The following is a 23,985-nucleotide window of genomic DNA, read 5'->3' as shown; positions in this document are numbered from 1 at the left end:
TGATTGCTTGAAAGGGGCATCTGAGCTTGAAAAGGATCTCACTTCTGCTACAGCATGGGGCTCACAGTGGCTGGTGAACTTCAATACTGATAAAACTCAATTTTTTTCAGCCAATTGTTATCGCAATAATTTTTTTAAAATTTTATCGCAATAAGATCTTCCTATATTTATGAATGGTGATGTACTCGATTAGTCATCTACTCTTCATCTTCTAGGATTAGCTCTTCCGATCTTTCTTGAAAACCATATATCAAATCTGTTGCAAAATTAGCATCTGTTAAGGTTGCATCTCTTTATCGAGCTCGGCACCTACTTCGGATTCTATTCTCTATCTCTATAAATCTCAAATCCGGCCTTGTATGGAATACTGTTGCCATATCTAGGGTGGATCTTTTAATGGTGCTCTTTTTCTTTTAGACAAGGTGCAATTACGCATTGTAAATATAGTTGGAGCTGCTCTTGCAGCCAGCCTCCAACCATTATCACATTGTCGTGATGTTGCTTCTCTTACTCTTTTCTACAAATACTATAATGGGCACTGCTCTAAAGAGTTAGCGCCTCTTGTGCCATCTAATAAAATTCATTTTCGTGTTACTCGTCATTCAATTAAGTGTCATCCTTTTTCTGTGACTGTTCCTAAGCGCTCCAAAAGCTCTTATTTGTCTAGTTTTTTTCTCGAACATCAGTTCTTTGAAATTTGCTTCCTTCATCTTGCTCTCCTGATTCATATAGTTTGCAATCCTTTAAGTTGTCCATCAACTGTTATCTTGCTCTACAATCTTTATCTTTTCTCTTCCAATAACTTCCAACTTTAATTAGTGGTTGCTTGCAGCCTTGTTGGAAGCGGAAATGTTTAAAAAATATATATATATATATTGTCACACCATCACACATGTATAAAGGTATATAATCATACCATCGTATATGTATAAAGGTATATAGTTATACCATCACGTGTATATATAAATGTCAATCAATTGTAATGGGTTGTTTTCCACCAGTTTAGAGTCAATTTTTGTTAAATGTTAGCTGTATTGTTGTATTATTTATGTGTTTACCAGTATTCTATAGTTCAGAGCTGATATATTATAGGCCATTTATTTAGAAATTACTTATCATTAAAAGTTCATTTATAAATTAAATGAGTAAATATTTTTATGTACCACTTCTTCAACTTTTTTCTTTCCATGTCATATGATGTTATTTGATCATTTTTATCAGTGCCTCCCATTTTTTTATTCTAACACACCTTTTTAGTCCCATCAATGATGCAGGTTGATATTGTTTATAGATCTTTCTTGTCTTTCCAACATGATATCATAATATTTATTTCTTCGTTATAAAAAATATACTAATAAACTATATGTTTATTTATTATTATTATTTTCAGCTTGTTTTGATTATTTTCAAGATGTTTTGATAACATTAGGCAATTCTTTTCGGTCTTTACAAATTGTTCCTATGGTATCTATAGATATAGGAAAAATGCTTGTTATTAATAGTTTGCAACCCTGGTCAAGTAGTTCATCCATAAAAAACATAATATTTTTTGTTGCCACAACAATAATCTGAATTGAATTAGTCAATGTATGTAATATATTAGTCAATTCAGATCCTGTATATAAAAATTTTTACTATACATAACCTAATTCTGACTCACACAATAAAACATCTGAACTTTGCACTTTTTTAAAAACTTTCCTAAACTCTTTATCTCTTCATGAGTAAACATTTGTTTTTTTGTTGATGATTTATACATTGAAATATCTTTTAAATAAAAGTAAACATGCAGATTTGAATTATTTGAAGCAAAGCTCTCTAGTTATGTTTTCTCCTGAGTCTCCTGAGACTAAATTAAATTTAAATGTAATTTAATTGTAAGTTTTAGTTTTTTTCTGAGTTTTCTGAGTTGTCTCCTGAGACTGTAAATTTTGGTTACTTTAATTTAAACTTTAATTAGTTTAATTTTTTAACTCAAATTATTTTTGTTTAATTATTATTATTGGGTTTGGTTTTTTAAAATAATTTTTAGAATATAAACTTTTATACTTTTTTTTTTTAAAACAGTTATAATATAAACTATAACTAAATAAAATAAAATATAAGTGTAACAAATTGGGAGGGGGTGGATATCAGAATATTTCCTCCAAACCAAAGTTCCTCTATTAAAACATCTTTTTTTTTTAAAAAAAGCTCCTAAATTTAATAATTTTTTTAAACCTACACTTTTCCAATTTGCATAATCATTGTTTTAAATGATGCTTGTATTGCTTCCATATTTGATAGTGGTAGTGATGAGCAATTTTTCCAATCTGCTCGGCATATACACCAAGTCCAAACTGATTATGGAAAGGAACAAGATGATACTCTAAAATGTGAACTTTCAAACTAATATTTAATTCAAAGTTAAACTTTTCCAGAAGCTACAGTTTTTCAAAAACAATTTTAAAATCTAAAACTGATTTAACAATAGATTCTCCAATCACTGAGCTAAAATCTTTTTTTAACAATTGAAAAACTTTCTAAGACAGTTAACTACAGGTTGTAGAAATATTTTATTTGGCTGCATAGTGGCTGCACTTATAAGATTGACTTCTAGATTGTCTAATTTATCTAAAAGTCTCTGAATTGTTACTATCCAAGCCTGTTTCGTGGTAACCTCTAAACATAATACAGTTTGATTTAAGCCATTTATCAAAATCAGGCAACAGAGTAATTAATACTTTTACAAACAGAAGTAATACCAATGAAAATTTGTAACTCTGGAAGAGAGATAAGATGTTCAACTAAAGTTTCAAAATGTTTATCAAGATTGCTAAGATTTCCATTATTTACTGAAACATCTTCATTATCATTATTTTTACAATTTTTATATAATTTCGCTTCATTTGAGTACCAGGTTGACATACTTTTGAAAAACTTTTTTTTTGAAAATATTAGGGACCCATTAAATATTCGAGGGTCTTGAGGGACCCCTTAAAATATTTTTTATTCAAAAAAATTTAAAATCTAGTGTTTTTGTATTAGATAGAACACATTAAGGGGGTCTCTGCATATATTTCTCCTAACTGGTTGTCAGAAAGTTTTCTGTATTTTGTTGACGCAAAAAGAAAATTAAAAGGCAAGACCGGAATTTTTTTTTTTAAATTGATAGACTGCCTGTCCTAACCAAACCCTCAGTCGATGTAGCAGCACCCCCTTGCGAGTTAGGCTATAAGATATTTGATGTAGCAACACTCCCTTGTAGCAGCAGGCTATAAGGTAGTCGATGTAGCACTAGGCTATAAGATAGTCGATATAACAACACTCCACGCATGATTTACAGTAAAAAAAAATAAAAATAAAAACATTGTTTATGTTTTTAAAAACATTCTGGTCAATTAAATTTGCGTTTTTGGGTTTTTTGAAAAAACTATTAATTTGTAATTAAAATAATGGTTTTAACTTTCTGACAACACGGAAATGTTGGATGAAAGTCAAAAATAATTAAAAGTGATGAATTTGTTGTCAAAAGAATCATTTTTTACTTCCGTACTCTCAAGTGCAATAGTTTATATATATATATATATATATATATATATATATATATATATATATATATATATAAATAAATATATATATATATATATATATATACACATGTAGAAGACTGTGTTTATAAAAAGCTTTTTATTTGTTATACGATTTTCATTCTTCAATGTTTGAAGTTGTATCTATAACAGTGCATTTATACTACTTTAACAATGTAGTTTTTTATACTTCCCAACTTCTCATTTTTTATTTGCGCCAGATCGCTATTTTTTTAAACTAAAGTTCTTATAGTATTGAAGAATAAATTAGTGGCTAAAATTTTTTGCTTTCGTTGTTTTGATATTATTTAAAACGCTGTTAACTTAATATTTACGAATAACGGTTTTTATATTTCTTGATTTTTTTTTAATAATTAATTTTTTTCGTAAATTAATTAATAGTTTAAATATATTTTTTTATAATTTCTTATTTAAATAATGCTTTTTTTTATCGTCAAAAAATTAATAGATTATAACATTAGAATAATTTAAAATTCTTCTTCAAAACTATTAGTTGTAAGTTAAATAACAGATTTTCTCCTCAACTGTTGTCAGCGGTCTTTCCTCTTTTTTATTTTCGAAACTGAATGCTGCTAATTCGTCAGTCATATATTCATCAGCACTGTCTATTTCATCGTCATCATCGAAAACTTGATTTGGAATTAATGATGCTGTTGTCGTATAGTCATCTGGGTCATCATCAACCTGAAGTAATTGTCTCTTATTCAAATAAATATCTTTTGCTTGCTTTTTTATGAGGATTATTTCTTCTTTTGACCAGCTTCCATGGTTTCCTAATATCATAATGCTTTCATTTAGTGTATTGTGACTCATGGATAAGTGTTGATCTGATAATATGGTAGTAACTGTGCTAAACATTCGCTTCACGCTTAAGTTTGATCTGGAAATCGTTAAAATAATTGATATAACTTTTAATAAATTAGGAAACTTTGACTTTTTGTACAAGAATGTTGACCTCCAAGTTTCTCTTGTCTGGCCATTGTGTACCATTGCTTCAAGATTTGTTCTTGCATGAATCAAAAAAAGTTTCCATTCTTGAATAATTAACTTTTCATTAAAATTGGAATGTTCCAATGGTGTTTTGAAATGCATGGACAAAAAATTATTTCGTCCACACCAAACTCTTTTTTGTCAGTCCAGTTCTGCAGGTCAATGAACTGCATGGCGTGATAAATCTCAGACTCTTCCTTTATGCTAATAAACCTGTTTAAAATATTTATAAGTCTGAGTATAAAATTTCTCCTAATATTTCTGACTGAGCATAATGCTTCATCCATGTCAACCAAAGTCATATCTAAATTTACTATTGTATGTTTCCTATTACTAGTATGTTTGCGTTTGTCCCCAGCTTTATTAAACTGGCCAGACAGTGTTTCAGGTGAGTTATGTTTGCCATCAACAACCATGTAATGTGATACATAGCTATCTAAAAGTTCTAAATCCGTATCAATTTCTTTGAGCTTCAATTCCAGTTCTAAATTTGTCTGTTCGATTATGCGGCAACAGTTCATTTGATTCAAACACTTTCGATGTTTGCACCATGAACTCTAGCAAATCATGACAAACAGCAACAGTGCAAAGAAAATTATATGATTTAAATTTCTTTAGTAACCCTTGAAGCTTTGCTCTTGTAGTTGGAGGGTTTTCCCGTTCATTTACGTAGTTCTCATATGCCACTATAAAAACTTGCCATGACTCCAATAAATTTTTAAAAGCTCTTAAATGATGCCCAACAAACCTCGTTCCTGTTAGTTTAGATAGACTGTATTACATAATACCTAAAATATATACTTTAATTTAATATTGACAAATTAAATGGTTTGCATTTATCTAAGAAAACAAAAAGCAACCAGATAAACTAAGAAAGGTAATTTTGGAATGTGTTTTTACACTAAAGTAAGAAACTAAAATAAATTACGATAAATTATGATTTACCTAAAGCTGCAGATGCATTTATTACTTCTTGTTTTGTTTTTCCAGAATTTCCAATCAGATAGAAATTTGTCTGATTCGAAATTCTGGAAAAACAAAACAAGAAGTAATAAATGTCATCTAAAAGTAATAAAATTCGTCTACTTTCTTAAATTCGCAGGTCTCGGAAAAAAACCTCTTTAACTGCCAGTTCGACTCTATGGTTGACACAATGAACTGGAAGAAGCCATTCTCTATCTGCCTTAATTTGTGCTATGATACCACAATGTTTTCCAAAGTTTACCATACCCGTCTGACGTTATACTAACTAATTTCTTTTTATAATTATTGGGATCTTGTTTAAATTCCCCGATTTCAAAAATGTTATTGGTTTCCTTGACAATAGAGTCTGCATCTACTCCGCCAAACCTTTCCAAATCAAGTAGATTAAGAACCATATAAAAAAGGAAAACCGTCTTGTTCTATTTTTGCCAAAACTAAACGCCATTTTCATTACGTTTAATCATCTTAACACCATTAATTTAACAGTTTTTTACCTAAACATTTATGTATATAATGTATTGTTCTTATTGATCTAAAGCTAAATATACAATAGATTAGTAAAAACTACCAAGCATTTGAAGCAACTATTGCTAATTGTTATGTTGTTAAACTAAGTTTGAAATAGTAAACATATCGATACTTACAATAACAGCAAAATTTTTCTGCGGTATAGTTGGTTGAAGGGCCTTTTCATACGCACAGTTTACAAGTTGTATATTGACATTAGTATCTAAGAAACAAAAGAATATCGCAGTTACAAAAATACATTTTTTCCTCAAATGTTTACTTTATGCGGTACCTATTATAAGTGAATGATAGAAAAAGACAATTTAACAACAATTATTTTGGTTATCATTTTACATTATATGTAATTTATATAATATATATAAATTACATATAATGTAAAATGATAACCAAAATAATTGTTGTTAAATTGTATATCTATATTTATAAAAATACACATTTTTACTGATCAATTTATATCGTTTAAATTGTTTTCTATAATATATTTTATATAGTATAAGCATCGATTTGCTTTAGTGTGAAACCGAAAAGAATAGAAACTGAATAGAAAATGAAAAAAATGTTAAAAAAAAAAGGGTTAACAATTTTTAACTAATGTTACCTTATGTTACGTAAGCGTTGTTAATTAAAAACATAAGTTTTAACTGCGTCATTAAAAAAAGAAGCTGTAATATTGTTCAAAAAAAGATTATTTTACTTAATTAAGTTTTTAACTTTTTCCTCTTTCATTTACATTTTTTTTCAAGTTAATATTTTTTTCAACTTTATCTTAGTTTAGTTTTTTTAGCGCATTTTTGAAATAATTCAACATTTACCATTAACATAAACCTTATCATCAAGCAAATGTTTAATACTTGTTGGTCAAATTGTCGAAACAAAATATAATAATGGTGTGCAATAGCATGCCTTCCTGGTCAAGCCTGCAACAAACGACACTTTAGCCTAGCTCAAATTTAAGAAATTAGAATCTGGTAATTAAAAATAAAAATTCTTTATTTCAAAGATAATAAATTATTATTACCTTAGAGGATTTTGTCTTTATTCCATCAGTTGAGGTTATGCATAGAAGTTACACATAGCTCATTTGAGGGTTTCTCGCTCTCACATCTTATTGCAGTAAGGTGAGATGCTTTTTCTAAATGTCTTTGAATTGTGTGGTTTGTCACAAAGTTTGTCCCATAGATAAACCGTAAGGCACCTTGTCGTATCAAGCATTTACAACCTTGTAATACCGCATCCCTATTTCTTGTATAAACTTTGCAGTATATTTCAATAGCCTATGTAATTCTGCCGGTAATTTCAGTTCTAAAGTTTATTACCTCTTCAACTTTCCATTTCATAAATGTTGACAACATTGCTGTTTCTTTTTGGAATATCCTTGATTGCAGACATTCTAAACAGCAGAAACGTTTTTAATTAATTTAAGATAAATACTAGTTAATAAAAAACCTATACTATATACAAAAATGAATTTTAAAAAATCTCCATTATGAAAATTTATTTTTATTATAAACAATGTGTGGAATATTATTAACAATAAATCAAATAAATCTTACTTGACGTTTTTACAAAATTAAAAATATTCAGAAGCTTTAACTTGTAGTTATTTCCTAATTTTCCCATTTTATTTGCACATTTTTATATTCACATTGTGTTTCCACGCGCACTTGGTTAAAATAGTTAACATTCCATTATTGAAATTAGCTGTAACGGCTTCAAACTGTTCACTCATTATGTTAGTGCAAAATGGAAAAATGCTGACAAAACAGCAAAACAGAAATGTGCAGAAAGCGAGTGACATAATGCTTATATTTTATAAGTACTTTAGGATTTAAGTATAAGGAAGACGGCGTTTTACTGTTAAACCAACAAGTTTTATCGTTACCTAAAAAATTTAATTACAAATATTTAAAAAAAAAGCCATATAAAAGCTTTTTATTATTTCCGTCCCAAACTTTTGAATGAGCGTGATTTTATATTCTCGTTATAAGCTGAGCGAGCGTTGTTTAAAAATACTGTTTACGGGCGTGTTTCACAAGCGTGGCATGATCGCGCCTGCTTCATCACAAGCCCTATATATATATACACACACACATATATACATAGTGCTGTAAATATGTTTTAGACCACTTACATTTTTTCAAAATCCCAGAGAATTCTTCTCTAATATTTAAATTTGTAGTTCTATATTATAAACTTATTAAAATACTTGTATTTCACACAAAATATGGAACAATGACAAACTTTTTAATGTCAAACTTCATAAAAAAACTCTTAATATCAACTATGTCCTCCTTTTGCCTTAATCACAGCTGATATTTGCCGGGGAATAGATTCATATAAATTAGTTATAAAATCCTGGGGTATGTTATGCCATTCTTTTTGAAATACTTCAAAACATTCTTCAGCATTTTGGGGAGCATGTTCGACCTTCTTTCTGTCCAGGTAATCCCGAATATGCTCAATTAATGAATTTTTTTGTTCGAATTAATGACCTGGACTCTTGGGAGGCCAGGTCAACAATTCCAGTACTCCTTCCTCTGCCATTTCATTTAAATGTTTTTTTGCCTGGGAAACAAAATGTTTTTTTATTAGAAATCATAAAGTACGTAAATATAATAGTATAAAGAAATCATAAAAGTTTTTTTTGCCAGGGAAACAAAATGTTTTTTTATTAGAAATCATAAAGTATGTCACGCTTAATTAATCTTTTGAATAGAAGTATTTGCTATCTTGCGCAGAGGTGTTTTGTTCGACATGAAGCGCTTTTGAATTTAAATTACTTTGAATCTTTGGGTGGAAGCCAATCTTATTTTTAAGTTATATTTAGTTTGATTTACTGAATGGATAAAGTACATCGCAGTAAATTTACCTTCAAACTAAATTAAAACAACCAGTTAAGTTACTACAGTAACTTACAGTTACTCAACTATTAAATTTATTTAATATACTCAAAGACTCGCAAAAATTAGCCGTAATAATGTTTCTTATATGTTGTTTATATAGAATATAAGCTTCTAACTATAATTAGATATAAACTTCTACTATAAATGAAATTCTTTTTTTTTAAATTAATTTTTTTTTTTTTTTTCAAACATTATTTCAAGGGAGTATTGTATTGAAGCTGCTAACTAAAAATTATTTTAACAAGAAATCTCAAATAGAATATAAAAAACATAATACCATTTTTTTATATTTTATTTAAAGCAATATCAAGGTCAAACATTTTCTATAAATACGCAAGTTGTTTTTAGGAATTTTATTTAAAAAGAAATCTATTTGAACAAAAGAATTTTAGTCTGAAATTCTCTTATTCAAATAATTTTGCGAAATTTGAAATTGAAAAAATACTTGGAAAAAATTTTAAAAGTTTAACCTTCAATAATTATAAATTTAATTCAGCAATGTCTATAATACCCAGTCTGTAATACCCTTGGCAACTTGTAATAACTTCAACTTGTCAACAACTGTCAACTCTGTAATACCCTTGTACCTAATCAACTTGTTTCTCTGTGCAGCGGCCTTGTTCATCAAGGTTCGTGTTTTGGAGTTATACAGTTGGGAGAGGGTTATAACCAAAAGTAATCTCCTCATCTGTAGTAGCCTTCTCGGCCTTAGGGAGGTGAATTATGAAGAAAGAAAAAAAATGACCATCATAGCGAGAATTGTTGCTGAAAGTTAAACGTACATCTAGCTACAGTAACAATGTTTAGATTTAGAACATAGTGCCAGTGAGAAAGAAAGTTTTATTTAGATTGTAAACGTTTTTAAAAGTAGAAACATTCTATTGCAAACATTAAATCAGTAGTTGCAAAATTTAAAATAGAAATTAAATTATAGAAAATTTAAATAAATAAATTATTTAAGAATTAATAAATTATTTAAAAATTAATAAAGTATATACTTCTGTTCAAAGAAATTAAAAAAAAAAAATAGTTTAAGTGTATTCTTAAACTTATTTTGATAAATATAATTTGATTTATTGAACCAGTTTTTTTTATTGCAAAACAATTTGAATGAAAAAATTGAATGAAAATATCAACTTAAAAACCATTTCAATGAAAAGCTAAATTATACTTAAATTTTCAATAATTTACTATATCAAAACCAATACTAAACCAATTTTCTTTTTTTTTAAAGTGTAAAACTGGATTACCAGTTTTACACGGCTTTACTATAAAAGCAAATTTTTATTGTTGTATAAATCAAATGTAACCTACAAGATGGTATACGGGAATTGTTTATAATAGGTCTGTAAACTAAAAGAAAATTTTTCATTCTTAAAAAATTTAATTTTTTTCATTAATTATTAAACATTAATTTTTATCACTGTACTGTAATATTTACATATTTTTTTATTTTTTATTAATTTAGTTCAGATCTTATAAACTTGGATCATTTTTTATTTTAAGTCACTTTTTTTTTCTGATCTTTCTTTTTTTGTGGCAACTCAATAACCTTTTCTTTTTTTAACACTATTCATTACTGAATATGCTACTTTTAACTAAAAATTATGCATGTGATCTGTTTACAAAAGTCTAATGTAAATTTATACTATGATTTATAATATTTAAAGTAATACGAAAGTCAAAATTACAAAAACAAATTTTTTGTCAACATATTTGTTTAATTTTTTTTTTTTATTTAGTTTACAATGATAGTCGTGATAAGTCAATGATAGTTGTGATACATAATAACACAAAAGTCTTCTAAAAAAAAAACAATTCAGCGTACTAACAATAAAGCTAGGTTTCGGAAAGAAGATCATAAGGATCTTATCATCAAAACCTTAAAAGTTAAACATATTTTTGTAATATGTAGATATATTGAAGATTTAACATAATGCAAAGATACAACATACATACCAAAGATACAACTTTCTCGAAACCAAAAACTGCTTGTTTTTTTTGTTTTTTTACAAAAAAAACTGGTTTTCAGTTTTAAGATAACTGAACAAAAAACCAGTTAACCGGTTGCAGTTTCCACTGGTTGCCAAGCCCTAGTCCTAGATTATAGCCCTAAGCCCTAGATTATAGGCACATATGCACTAATATGAAGGTTAAAGTTTTATGGCGATAATGTTTTAATTTATTAAAACAATTCTATTTATTTACTTTGTTTTTATGTTATTAAGGTTATAAACTGTATAAAACAATTCTATTTATTTACTTTGTTTTTATGTTATTAAGGTTATAAACTGTATAAAACAATTCTATTTATATACTTTGTTTTTATGTTATTAAGGTTATAAACTGTATAAAACAATTCTATTTATTTACTTTGTTTTTATGTTATTAAGGTTATAAACTGTATAAAACAATTCTATTTATTTACTTTGTTTTTATGTTATTAAGGTTATAAACTGTATAAAACAATTCTATTTATTTACTTTGTTTTTATGTTATTAAGGTTATAAACTGTATAAAACAGCTATAAAACAGCAATTAAACAGTGCAAAGCAACGTCAGGGGTGGGGGGTACAAACATTTTTTTTCGCTATTACATTTTTTTTGTGCATTAATTCAAGCCCTGTATGTTTTATCTGAATGTCTTGAGAAATATTACCAGATTGAGTGTCTTTTTATCCATCTTGAATAGATGATGTAATCGTAAAATGACATGACTTTTTATAAATATTTTAGTTAATTAAATCTCAATTGTTCATGTTAAAAAGTGAGTTAGTTTTTAAAAATTATTTTAAAACACTTTATAAAACCCAATAATAGTAATAAAAAAAAAATTAGAGTAAACCAAAATTTACCCTGGCGGTCTCAGGAGAGCACAGTGTTGTGTATTTTAGTAAAAAAATGATTTTTTTTTTTTTTTTTTTTTTTGTACAAAATATTAACATATGTAGAGTTATATATATAAAGTTATATATATTTACATATACATGCGTGTGTGTGTGTGTATATATATACATACATATATATAAATATATATATATATATATATATATATATATATATATATATATATATATATATATATATTAGGGTGTCCCAGCCGCCCCTTATATTCTAAAAAAGATCTGTTCATATTCTTAAAAATTATAGGATTTAGGGGGAGCACAAGACCCTTGAACACTTACCAGGTCCTAATATTAAAAAAAAAAGTTTTTCAAAAGTTTGTCATCTTGGGTCGTAAAAGAAAGGAAATGACAAAAGTGTATTTATTTGATAATAATTTCCATAAAAATCTTAATAATTTTTTTTTTAAATGGTTGTTATTTTTAAAATTTTTATATAATTTCGCTTCTTTTTATCCCCAACATGTCATACTTTTGAAAAACTTTTTTTTAATAATATTAGGGACCCGTCAGGGTTCTTTTTATTCCCTAAATTCCTTAAATTTTGAAAAAATTAACCGAGCTGTTTGTGAAAACCAATAGCAATTTTTAAGAATATGAACAGAAATTTTTCAGGAATATAAGGGATGGCTTGGACATCCTAATATATATATACACATGCTATAGCTAAATATGTAGCAAATTGTTTCCCTAGTTTAGTTACATTATTTTTATACAGCGTTTTCAGAAAAAGAATAAAAAAAAGATGAAGAATAAAAGAAAAGATTCCCATCCCATGCCAAACCCTCTGTCAATGTAGCTGTACTCCCTTGCAGCAGCAGCAGCAGCAGTCTATAAGATAGTCGATGTATGTACTAAAGCCCTACCCCTCCTCCACAGCAGCAGGCTATTTCAGTGTGACCTTAGAAATCTAAACAAGCATTCATATACTTAATTTCAAAATTAAACCATTATTTCTTTAAATTCTATTTTATTATAGGTAATCAGTGGCCTGTATATGGTCTGGACCTTTCCCCCCCCCCCCCCTACTCACTAAGGGGAGGGGGTTTGGGGTAGCATCAATCAAGGGGGAAGGGGGCAACCAACTTTTAGTAATTTAATTAACTTTTGTTAATTCACTTTTAATACCATTAAATTGTATATTTGATACATATAGTATATATAATTAGAGTATATATGATTATAATATATATTGATTAATAAAGAGATTTGTTGTTAAAACTTTTTATTTATATTGCTTTTTCCTTATAAGTGTTTTTCGAAGTTCAAATTTAAAAGAACCGGGTGAAAGTCAAGCGCCTGCAGCTAATCTTAACAATGCATTTCGCTTAATTAAAGATGTCCAAAAAAAATTTAAAACAAGAGAAGCTGAAGAAAAGGAAAAAGAAGTAAAACATTTTATTTAACTATGATAAAATACTGATTATGAAATTGTTTTAAGTTGTTTATACATTAAGTTTTATTTCAACAAAAAATAGATGAAAATGGTAGGAGCTTAAAAGACAAACAAAACAAATTTTTATATTTAAAATTATTTGTTATTAAAAAATTTGTAAATTTGTCTAAAAAGTTCTTAAACCTTATAATAATATCAATAGCATTTGCACTAATTTTAAGTATATTATATAGTATTAATGTTTTTTTGATTTTACTTTTTTGCATTTTATTTGATTTTGCAATTCTGAGTTGTCATTTATCTCTTATTTGATGGAATTAAATAAAAGTTGTGATTTATATTTGTTGTAAGTTGGTTGTATTGGTAGTTGATATGATTAAATCAGGCCTTGTTTTAAAGCGTTACGCATAGAGCGATTTATGTACTCAGTAGGCAATTTTGGTTAAGCAACTTTTTATCATTTTCAAACTTTTAAATTATTCTATAAGCCACAAGATAAAAGAAGTAATTTATTTATTTAAAAAAACACAATTTTTGAATGACAATTATGTAAAAAATATTTGTTACAAAAGTTTGAATGACTTTAATGAATGTTAGATATAAGCGCTATTTACAAAGGAAAAAACTCAAATAAAATTAAAAGTTTATTTTTATTTTGTTTTAATTTTATTGCAATGATTGATTTTTTCGCTTGGAAAACGCTAATACTTTAAGTTTGAAGCAAAGATCATAATTTGATTTAAGAAAATATAATTTAATTCTGATAAAAAATATAATTTAATTTAAAACTAATTTAATAAAAATATATAATTTTATACTTATAAAAAAATATATAATAATTTAATTTAGATTTAAAAAACATATAATTTAATTTGGTTTAAAAAGTATGTTCAAGTTTAGTAAAATTAAAGTTAATGTTTGGTTAATACTTTACTATCAAATTTATTTAAAAATATTACTAAATAATATTACTAAATATTGTTCAATATTTAAATTTTAAAAATATTACTAAATATTGTTCAATATTTAAATTTTGTTCTTTAAGAATAATTAGCTCATTTTTATCGTAATTATTTTTTTTTGGTTTTCCTTCCTAAACATTTTTTATTGCTCAAAATTAAATTTTAAATAAAAATTTTTTTTTATAACGCAAGTTAAATTGCAGGGATTATTTTTTAATAAATTATACATACAGTGATATAATTTTAATGAATGATGTTTGGAAAAATAATCTTTGCTTTCACAACAAAATCGTTAATAAAATATTAAACTTTTAATAAATAAAGTAAATGAATGAACCTAATTTTTTTATTTGTAACTAAGCTAATTTTTTGAGAATAAAAAATCATTGGTAGTTGCAAAGCCACAATAAGAAATTTATGAAAATGTCTAGAAAAGAAAAAAATTTATTAATATTAAACATTATTTGATATTAAAAAAAAATAAACATTCCCCAATAGTAATAACAAAAAAGAAGTTAAATAATATTTAACTTGTTTTGCGGTAATTAAGATTATTGCAGTAATTTAAAAAAGTTAATGTCTTTAAAAAATAAAGAGAATTTTATGACGTCAAATTCTCATTAGGTTATTGCGTTAGGTTATTGCGTTAATCATTTTTTATTTAAAACAAGTTAAATGATTCATCATTGTCCATAGAGTTCATCATCTGTGACTAGATAGGATTGATAGTTTATGTTTATTGTGATTGATAGTTTGTTTTCATTAAGAGAAAATGATTTTAATTTTTTTTTATCTTCATTGTAAATTAATAATTATTGTTGTAAGTTTAGTAATTTATATTTATTGCAATATGGTTTATCTTTGAAATGAGTATATTAGATTTGGGATCCAATTTTTGAGCCAATTTAAGTGATGATGAAATTTGGGTGCTTCTTTTTTTTAAAGTGAGGGTTTTATTTTTTTACAGTGGGGGTTTAAAGAGTGGTGATAAAATTTGGGTGGTTCATTTTTTTTTGAAGTGAGTAATAACGCTTTATTTGGGATTAGTACTTTTTTTAGTGTCGGTACTTAGTTTTTTTGGGGTTGGTACTCAGAGTTTTTGCTGCAAGTATATTTAATTATTGGTTATTCATAGTTGAATCTTCATTTTGTGTATATTTAGTTATTGGTTTTTTTTATTATTGAGTATATTTCGTTATTGATTTTGTATTTTACTTTATTAATAAATTGGATTGTTGGTAAATAAATTTTATCTACTAAAGCTGATGGTTCAAAAAAAGATTTTTTTAAAGGAAATAATATTTTATTTAAAACTATTGACAAAAATGTGAGCATTTTCTTTTTAAGCAATTTTAAACTGTTTCCATCACTTTTTTTTTAGTAATCTCAAACTGTTTCCATCACATTTTTTTTTAGTAATCTCAAACTGTTTTCATCAAATTTTTTTTTTAGTAATCTCAAACTGTTTTCATCAAATTCTCCAAGTGCAATTGTAATAATAATTAAAATTGAGATTTTTTTTTAAAATTATATAATATTTTTTATTAATCAAACAAGTTTTAATATTTTTTATTAATCAAGCAAGATAATTTTTTTTTAGGGTGTCATTAAGCAAGATGATCTAATTATTCACAATAGTAAAGGGAATCCACGTTTAAAAGATATGTATATAAGACCTTCAATAACTAGTCGAAAATGTACAGTAAGTGTTTTTATTTATTTTGTTACCAAATTATGTTTTCAACAGACAATCATAGTTATATTAATAGTTTTAACAGACAGTAGATAGACACGCAGTAGGATTGTAGGTTATAGGTGGTTGTGTTTTCAAAAGACAGTAGGACTGTTGATAATAGGTGGTTATATTTTTAACAGACTGTAGGATTATTGATAATAGGTGGTAATATTATTAGCAAACAGTAGGGTTGTTAATAATAGCTGGTAATGTTTTTAACTGAAAGTAGGATTGTTGGTATTAAGTGGTAATATTTTGAACAGACAGTTGGATTGTAGATAATAGGTGGTTATATTTTTTACAGAAAGTAGGATTGTTGTGACCATTTTTTTACAACCCATCCGGCTAAACAATAATTAGCAGAGATTATTAGCTGGTGCTACAATATTTTATTGTATATATGTATATGTATATATATATACATTTATTTATTTATATTGTATATATATATTTATTATATATTGTATATATATATATATGTGTGTGTGTGTGTGTGTGTGTGTGTGTGTGTGATATGTATGTGTGATGTGTATTTATAAACATAACATGAATTTCAATCCAAGATGAAAATTTATTTAATTTATAGGGTTTATCAAGATTTGGGCAGCCCCTGCCATAATCCTGGCCCGGGCTATGGTTTATCAAACCCAGCCTCAGTCAAATATCAGCCCCAGTTGCTTGCTAATCCCCACCACAACCCTGCAAATAATGCGCTCAACTTGTTTCTCTGCACAGCAACCTTGTTCGTCAAGGTTTGTGTTTCGGAGTTATAGAGTTGAAAAAGGGTTGTAATCGCAATTTAAAGGGATTCCAAAGTGCCAAAACAAGTTGTGTTTATTTTAAAGAGAAAAATAAAATAAATGTTTGGGCGGAATTTTTTTAAGTAAAATAAATAAATAAATGTATGCCAACAAAAACAAACTTTGTTTTACTCGAAGCTCACCATCTCCACAGTAGCAATTCTCTCAGACTTAATAATTTATTCATGAGCGTTTAATTCCAAAGTGATTTAGTAAATGATGTCATTGTAGAATTATTTTTTTTTTGAATCAATATTATTTGTTATTGTTTTATTTGTTTTTAAAATAGCGTTTATTATCAATTGTATGACTTTCCTATAAATTTTATAGGAAGCTAAAAATGAGAATATTTTTTTATAGAGCGCGAGAAATAAAATTAGGATTTTTATATTACACTCTTAAATAAAATAAATGTATAAAAAAAGTTGTTGATCACCTTATATATTCTGAAACTTTTTTTCTTTTTGAGTAAATAATGTGAACTTTTTTTTAGTTTATTTAAGCCGTTTATTGCTATGACATTTTTAAAAAATTTTAACTTTTAATAAATAATTTTGGTAAACGACATCATTTATAATAGCCAAATTCTTTGATTTATAGTTCAAAAATATTATTAAGTATGTCAGTTTAGTGGAAATTGATGAATTTTGATGATTTGCATATAAATATTAAGGTTTTTTTGTATTTTGCATTTGGATTTTGATAACTAAACGATTAAAATGTTGGCAACTCCATACCAATTTGAACCTCTTTAAAAAAGATAAAAAAAACCTGTAAGGATAAAAGAAATGAAAATAGTTGAAAATTATATCAGCTATCAAAGTTTGAATTTTGATATTGTCAAAACATTAAAGTTAAGCCGTTTAAGTGTTGGCGCTGAACAATGATGTAAATATGGATATTGTAAAACTATGCTACTTGAAAAAGAATGTCTTTGTTGCGTTGAAATAGAGGAAATAAATATCGTTGCAGCTTTTTGCAAAAAATTAAAATACTCCTAAACTTCAGATCTTCTAGATATGCTAACGCTGAGTAGCAGTTTTTGTTTGAACTTAAAACTCTTCATAATTTTATTTTTCAAACATAAATAAACAGTGGTCAAATGATGAAAAAGTGCCAGCCCCTGTTTAACTACTTTTTAATAGGAAAAAACCTATCCTACCATAATGCGATGGCGCTACAGGTAATGTAATTTTGATTATATTTTTAGAGTTTCCAGACAAACACAAAACAAAAAAAAGCAAAAATATTCAAGTTTATAATTTTTACTTATATTTCAGCTTGTTTTACAAAAATTAATGAAAAGACATCATTTTTTAAATTTTAAAAGTTCAAACTTGAACGTTGAAATTTTTGCATAAAGTTCGAACTAGCAGTAAAAGTAACAAAATAATAATAATTTGAAATAACTAAAAAAATTCTATAGTAATTTATGATTAAAAAAAAACTTTCATATAATGATAAGTAACTAAACAAATTCTTTAATAATCTATAATGGAAAAAAAAATCTATAATTTGCTAACAAAAAAATTTTTTAAGATTTCTTATCAAAGTTCTACAATGACGTCATTTACTAAAACTCTTCGGAATTAAACGCGCTTGAATAAATTAAAAAGTCTGTCGATTGCGGTGTATATTTTTGAGACTCCAAGTGAATTGCTACTGTGGAGACAGCAAGCTTCGAGTAAAACAACAAAGTTTGTTTTTGTTGGTATACATTTATTATTTTGTTTTACTTGAAAAATTCTGCCAAAATATTTTTTTTATCAATCTCTTTAAAATAAACACAATTTGTCTCAGCACTTTGGGGTCCCTTTAAGTAGCCTCCTCATTTGTAGTGGCCTCCTTAATTGTAGTGGGATCCCAAATGATTGTTGATAATAGGTGGTAGTAATAGTAAATATGTTTTCTAATTTTTTTTTTTTTCTTAAGGGAACTCTAGAAGCTCACGTCAATGGTAAATTTTATTTTAGTTTTAGTCAATGAAGCTTTATTTATAAATAAAACAATATTTATAAATAATAATTTTTGAAATTACTAGTTATATAATATGTTAAAATTTTATATTATAATAAATCAGAATATTCTTATAGATACAGAAAATATAAAGATTAAACTAGCATTAAATTCAAATAAGAATAATTCAATTTACACTCTCATAATATAATATGGCTATTATCCTCGTTTGCCTGGACACATCCTTAAGTATCAGTTCACCAGTTTTTTGTAATCAGGTTTAAATCATTTTTCTTTTTTTATTAGATTTCCCTGATCACTGTACTTCATAACCATCTTAAGGCTTGTCCAGATTAAGCACTGGCGTTACTCCAATGGGATTATGCTGTAAATTTCTGTTTTGAGTTTTAGATAAGGATTCATGGGCTATTAGTTATGATGGCTCTATTTAGTTAGGTAATAGCGAAGCGATTTTTTGCGATTATGATTTTCCCAAGCTTATTGAAATGTGACTTTTTTTATTTATGAACACCAAAAATAGCAGTGATTATAATTTAATTGTTTTTTTATTGCTATTCTTGCAATATACTGCAATTTTATCAAAAAATGTGTTGCAAAGAATATTTTCTAATATTTCCGCTATTATCTTTCTTAAATTCTAGAAATTTTGCAGTTAAATCTTATTCTTGCGATTAATAAAAAAATTAACAACAGGAGTTTATTTCATTTAATAATACAACAAAAGTTTATTTATTTTAATACATTTTATGAAGATGTCTGTGATCTAGATTTTCTTCTAAAAGTCGAACCCACAAGTAAATTCAATGGATGAAGAATTTTTTTTTTTTAGATGTGGTGAAAGTTGAGTGCTGAGGTTTTTCCGGTTGTAGTTGATCAGCTGGCTCATCTTCGCAAAATGTATCTCATGTATATGATCCTATGTAATGTATCTCTTGCTTAGTGCTTGATTTAACCACAGGATAACTTTCTTTGACAAATACTCTGGATTTAGATTGTATTGCAGACCAGTGGCCACCCAAAGAAAGCATTATTTCTGATGAATCAAAGGTTACTTGTATGAATAGATCACTTGCTACTTGCAAGGCTATCAAGTAAAGCTCTATTTGCATTATTTTATGGTGTCACCCCTCTAGACTTTAACTAACAAGCCGACGACACATGGTTTCAAATTTCTAAAAGGAGTCTTTTTGGAAAAAATTGTTGGGGCATACAAAATATAATCTTTTCCTCTTGAATAAAAGAAGAAAGTATTTTGTGTAAAATAAAGAAATAGCAGAGTTGTTAATAAAGAATATCAAAAAATCAAAACCTGAAAACAATTAGTTAAATCTGACAAATTGCAAAAAAAATGCAAAAGCGTTGGTTTTTTTTTTTGTTTTTTTTAAATCACTTATGCAATGTTTATAGATCAAATGGCTGGGTGATTTATTGCGCGTCGATTCTTATCCAAAACACTGTATACAATTCGATGCAATTTTATATCACTTTTTTTTTTTAATAATAGTTTAAATTATAAATATATATTTACAAGATAATTGCAAATGTAAATGATTTTTTTTTGAGGTTTCCGCTATCAAACAATTCGTGGTGACAAAGTTGACATACTTTACAAAAATATTAAACATGCATTTTTTCAGGTTTAAAGTTGTTTTATTTGTTAGATATTGGTTAAATAGAGTTTGAATGTTATTGAATTGTATTATTTTGTTACCATAGCCTTGTGATGGAGAAATGATCATTTTGCTTCACTTTCATCTAAGGGTAAAAAATAGTACTTTTTTTCATTTTTTACTTTTTATTTTGATTTTTCATTAGTGCAGGTTAAGAATGTTACTTGCATTTGTGCAAGTATGTTACTTGCATTAGTGCAAGTTTTAGTTAAAAAACATTATGCCATTTGATTTTTGCATATGAAATGGTGATTTCACCTACGCATTAAGCCATTTACATAACGCTAAAACTTTTTTCAATTAGATTATTATTTAAACATTCTTTTAAAAAAGTTTATGCTGAAAACATTAGGCATCAGTTAATTGTTGTAAAAATCATTTGTGAAATTTTTTTTATTAGATGAAAAAACAGATAGTTAAATAAATTTTTTTTTAAATTTTTCCTTTTTGAAAAAAAATTATTTTGATTTTATTTAATTATATTTAAATTAAGTTTATTATTAAATATTATTTAATAAAAATTTATTAAATTTAATTTAAATTCTTTTAATACGCTTCATTTTTTTTTTTACTGCTAAAATTTTCAAATTATGTTAAAGAAAAGAAAATAATGTACTTATAACTGTATGTATATATGCTAAATATATATATAACTGTTTATAGATGTTAAATATATATATAACTTTATATAAATGCTAAAAGTGCTTAATGCACTTATAACTGTATATAAATGCATTGCATGATAAACTATAATCAAGCCTGTAGGCAAAATTATTAGATTTATTAAAAATACTTCAGAGAATTTTTTTAGTAAATTTTGTATAACAATTTGTGAAAAGATGATTTTTTTTCACTTTTGAAATTGCATTTTAGCAAAAGTTTTTTCATTATCATTATTTTTTTAGATTGATCATAAAATGAAATTCAATTAGAAATAATTAGCTAGTTTATGAGTAGTATGCAAGATTTTGTTAAAGCCAAAATATTAATAGTTTTTATTTATTTTTTGACTGTTAAGAAATTCAACCATAAACAATTGCCCCCTTTATTTAAAAAAGTAAACATAAGACGAATGTTTTAAAGTAGAAAAAGTTAAAATAAGTGTAAGTTTGTTAAAATAAGGAAATTTTTTTTTTAAACAACATTTTAATTTTATTTATAACTTATTTTATAACAATATTGCCTTATTTAAAGATATTTTATAGATTTAAATATTTAAAATAATTTTTAATGGGGTTTCAAATTAAATTTAATTACAATGTGGTACTTTAAAATACGCAACTGATGTAATTAATCTTTAATAATGCAAATATGTTTATTGAGTAAAGTTACATTTACTAGTGTTACACTTTTTTGTTACGCAACAAAATCTCATAACAAGGCCTGTTAGTGTATAATTATTTTTAAAATTGTTTTAGCACCCCATAATCATTGGTAAAAAAAAGTATAGAGACATTCAATATTATACAGAAGTATGTTATATATTTTCTGATCTGTTTTTTTATTGTTCTTTTTGTTTAATACATTCAATGAGTTTAATTTGTTCTATTTTTTAAATGTTATGTTTACTTAGGTTGGTGAAATTACAACAGATCTTGGAAAACATCAACATATGCATGACAGAGATGATCTTCACGCTGAACAAGTAATAGATATATTTTTAAATATAATGCTAATGTTGTATATATTTTGTTTTTTCAAGTTTTCAATTGCAATTTGTTTTTTATTTTTTTATTTAAATTTTTTTTTAATTTTGTGTTTTTCAGCAGCTGAAAATGTTCTATTAAAAAGTCTAAAATCAATAAAATTAATCATCAAACAAGCATATAAAAACTTTAAGTCATGCATGCAAGTAGTAAATAGTTGAGAGAATTGTTATCAACATAAGATGAGTTATTTTATGGACACACATAAGATAATGAATTTTATGGATGTGCATAAGATAAAGTGTTTTTATTGACATATAAAAACAGGTGTTAGATATTTAATGTGTTTTAGAAAGAAAGAAAAAATGAAATAATAAATAAATGTATTGTATAAGCAAAAAAAAAAGTATTACATGAAAAAAAAAAAATTAAACTAATTTATAAATTTATTGAAATTTTTATTTTTATCTTATGTTTTTATATCAGAATGTGAAATTAATTTTATTAATTACGTTTAAATTTATTATAAATTTCAGGCTGAAAGAGAGTTAAGACAAAGGCTTAAAGCTGCATTTAAAAGTTTCACCGATAAAATTGAAGGCCTTACACATGGACAAGTTGAATTTGATGTGCCTTTTAGAGAATTGGGGTAAGTTATTTGTTTTATATATATCTCTGATTTCTTTTTTTTTTTTAGTTTTATGTTCAATATTTTTTTTCTTTGGTCTAGATTTTCTGGTGTTCCTTTTAAGAGTACTGTTTTGTTGCAACCAACAACTCACTGTGTTGTCAATTTAACAGAGCAGCCACCATTTATTGTAACTTTAGATGATATTGAGTTAGTACATTTTGAACGAGTTCAGGTAACTATTTTAAAAAACTTGGAAAATATTAAAAATTGACAATAAGGAAGAATAATATGATAATATTATTATAAGTATAATGTAATATTGTGTCAGAGATGACAAATTTGGAGTGCACTCTGCATAAAATTGTTGCAAATTTTACATTTGTTTATCACAAGTTTGATGCAAATTTCTTTTAATGTTCCAAAGTTTATTATTCTTACAAGAAAAACCTATATTTATATACATTATCTATATTTTCAAAGTTTAGACTTGTTTATTTATTTAGTTTCTTTTTTTTTTCTCTTTTTTTTTTTTTTTGTTACAACTTTTTAAATCTGACTAAATAAATAATTTATTAATTTAGTGTTCATCATTAGTGTACATCATCAGTGTACATCATCAGTGTACATCATCAGTGTACGTCATTAGTGTACATCATTAGTGTACATCATCAGTGTCAGATTACAATTCAAACTGTTAAAATTATTTTTGTATAAAAAACTTTTTATATTAAATGCAAATATGGTATGTATCAAAACCATAAGTTTAATTGATCAAAAAAAGTTGCACACAATTTCTCAGTTGTTATATAGAGTAATTATATGGAAACTGTTTAATACTCTTTAAAATTGTTGATTTCTTAATTGATTGTTTTTAAAGATTTTTAAAAGTTTGTTACTTAAAGGAATTATCCAAAGCTTTTCTAGGTTATTTTATACAAATATTAGAGCAAAAAATTTATGTATGAGCAATTTCACAGGTTATATTATAAATGACAGATATATATATATATATATATATATATATATATATATATATATATATATATATATATATATATATATATATATATATATATATATATATATATGACAGATTATAAGTATATATAAAATTTTTAAATACAATTATAAATAATATATGGTTACTATACAATATCTTATTCAAGTTGTTTATAATATAAAAATTACAGTTTATTCTTTTCAGCTTATTAGTTACAGGTTATTACTATAAGTCTAATAGATTTTTTATAGTTTTTAAACATTTTTTAAA

General features: G+C 25.8%; 1 protein-coding gene across 1 annotated transcript in view; it reads left to right on the top strand.

Moving 5' to 3' along the window:
- Nucleotides 1–23,985, top strand: part of LOC100205632 (FACT complex subunit SPT16) — a 58,085-nt gene that overhangs the window by 30,240 nt on the left and 3,860 nt on the right. Inside the window, exons 17-25 of the mRNA XM_065819908.1 lie at nucleotides 13,151–13,286; nucleotides 15,857–15,958; nucleotides 18,724–18,748; nucleotides 20,332–20,405; nucleotides 20,485–20,529; nucleotides 21,857–21,910; nucleotides 22,012–22,083; nucleotides 22,621–22,733; nucleotides 22,815–22,947. Coding sequence (XP_065675980.1) covers nucleotides 13,151–13,286; nucleotides 15,857–15,958; nucleotides 18,724–18,748; nucleotides 20,332–20,405; nucleotides 20,485–20,529; nucleotides 21,857–21,910; nucleotides 22,012–22,083; nucleotides 22,621–22,733; nucleotides 22,815–22,947 — 754 coding nt within the window. The remainder of the gene's footprint in view (nucleotides 1–13,150; nucleotides 13,287–15,856; nucleotides 15,959–18,723; nucleotides 18,749–20,331; nucleotides 20,406–20,484; nucleotides 20,530–21,856; nucleotides 21,911–22,011; nucleotides 22,084–22,620; nucleotides 22,734–22,814; nucleotides 22,948–23,985) is intronic.

Source organism: Hydra vulgaris, chromosome 15, assembly GCF_038396675.1.
Source record: "Hydra vulgaris chromosome 15, alternate assembly HydraT2T_AEP".
In the NCBI taxonomy this organism is placed as follows: Eukaryota; Metazoa; Cnidaria; class Hydrozoa; order Anthoathecata; family Hydridae; genus Hydra; species Hydra vulgaris.
The sequence above is the reverse complement of the archived record's forward strand: the minus strand, read 5'-3'. Positions and strand labels throughout refer to the sequence as shown.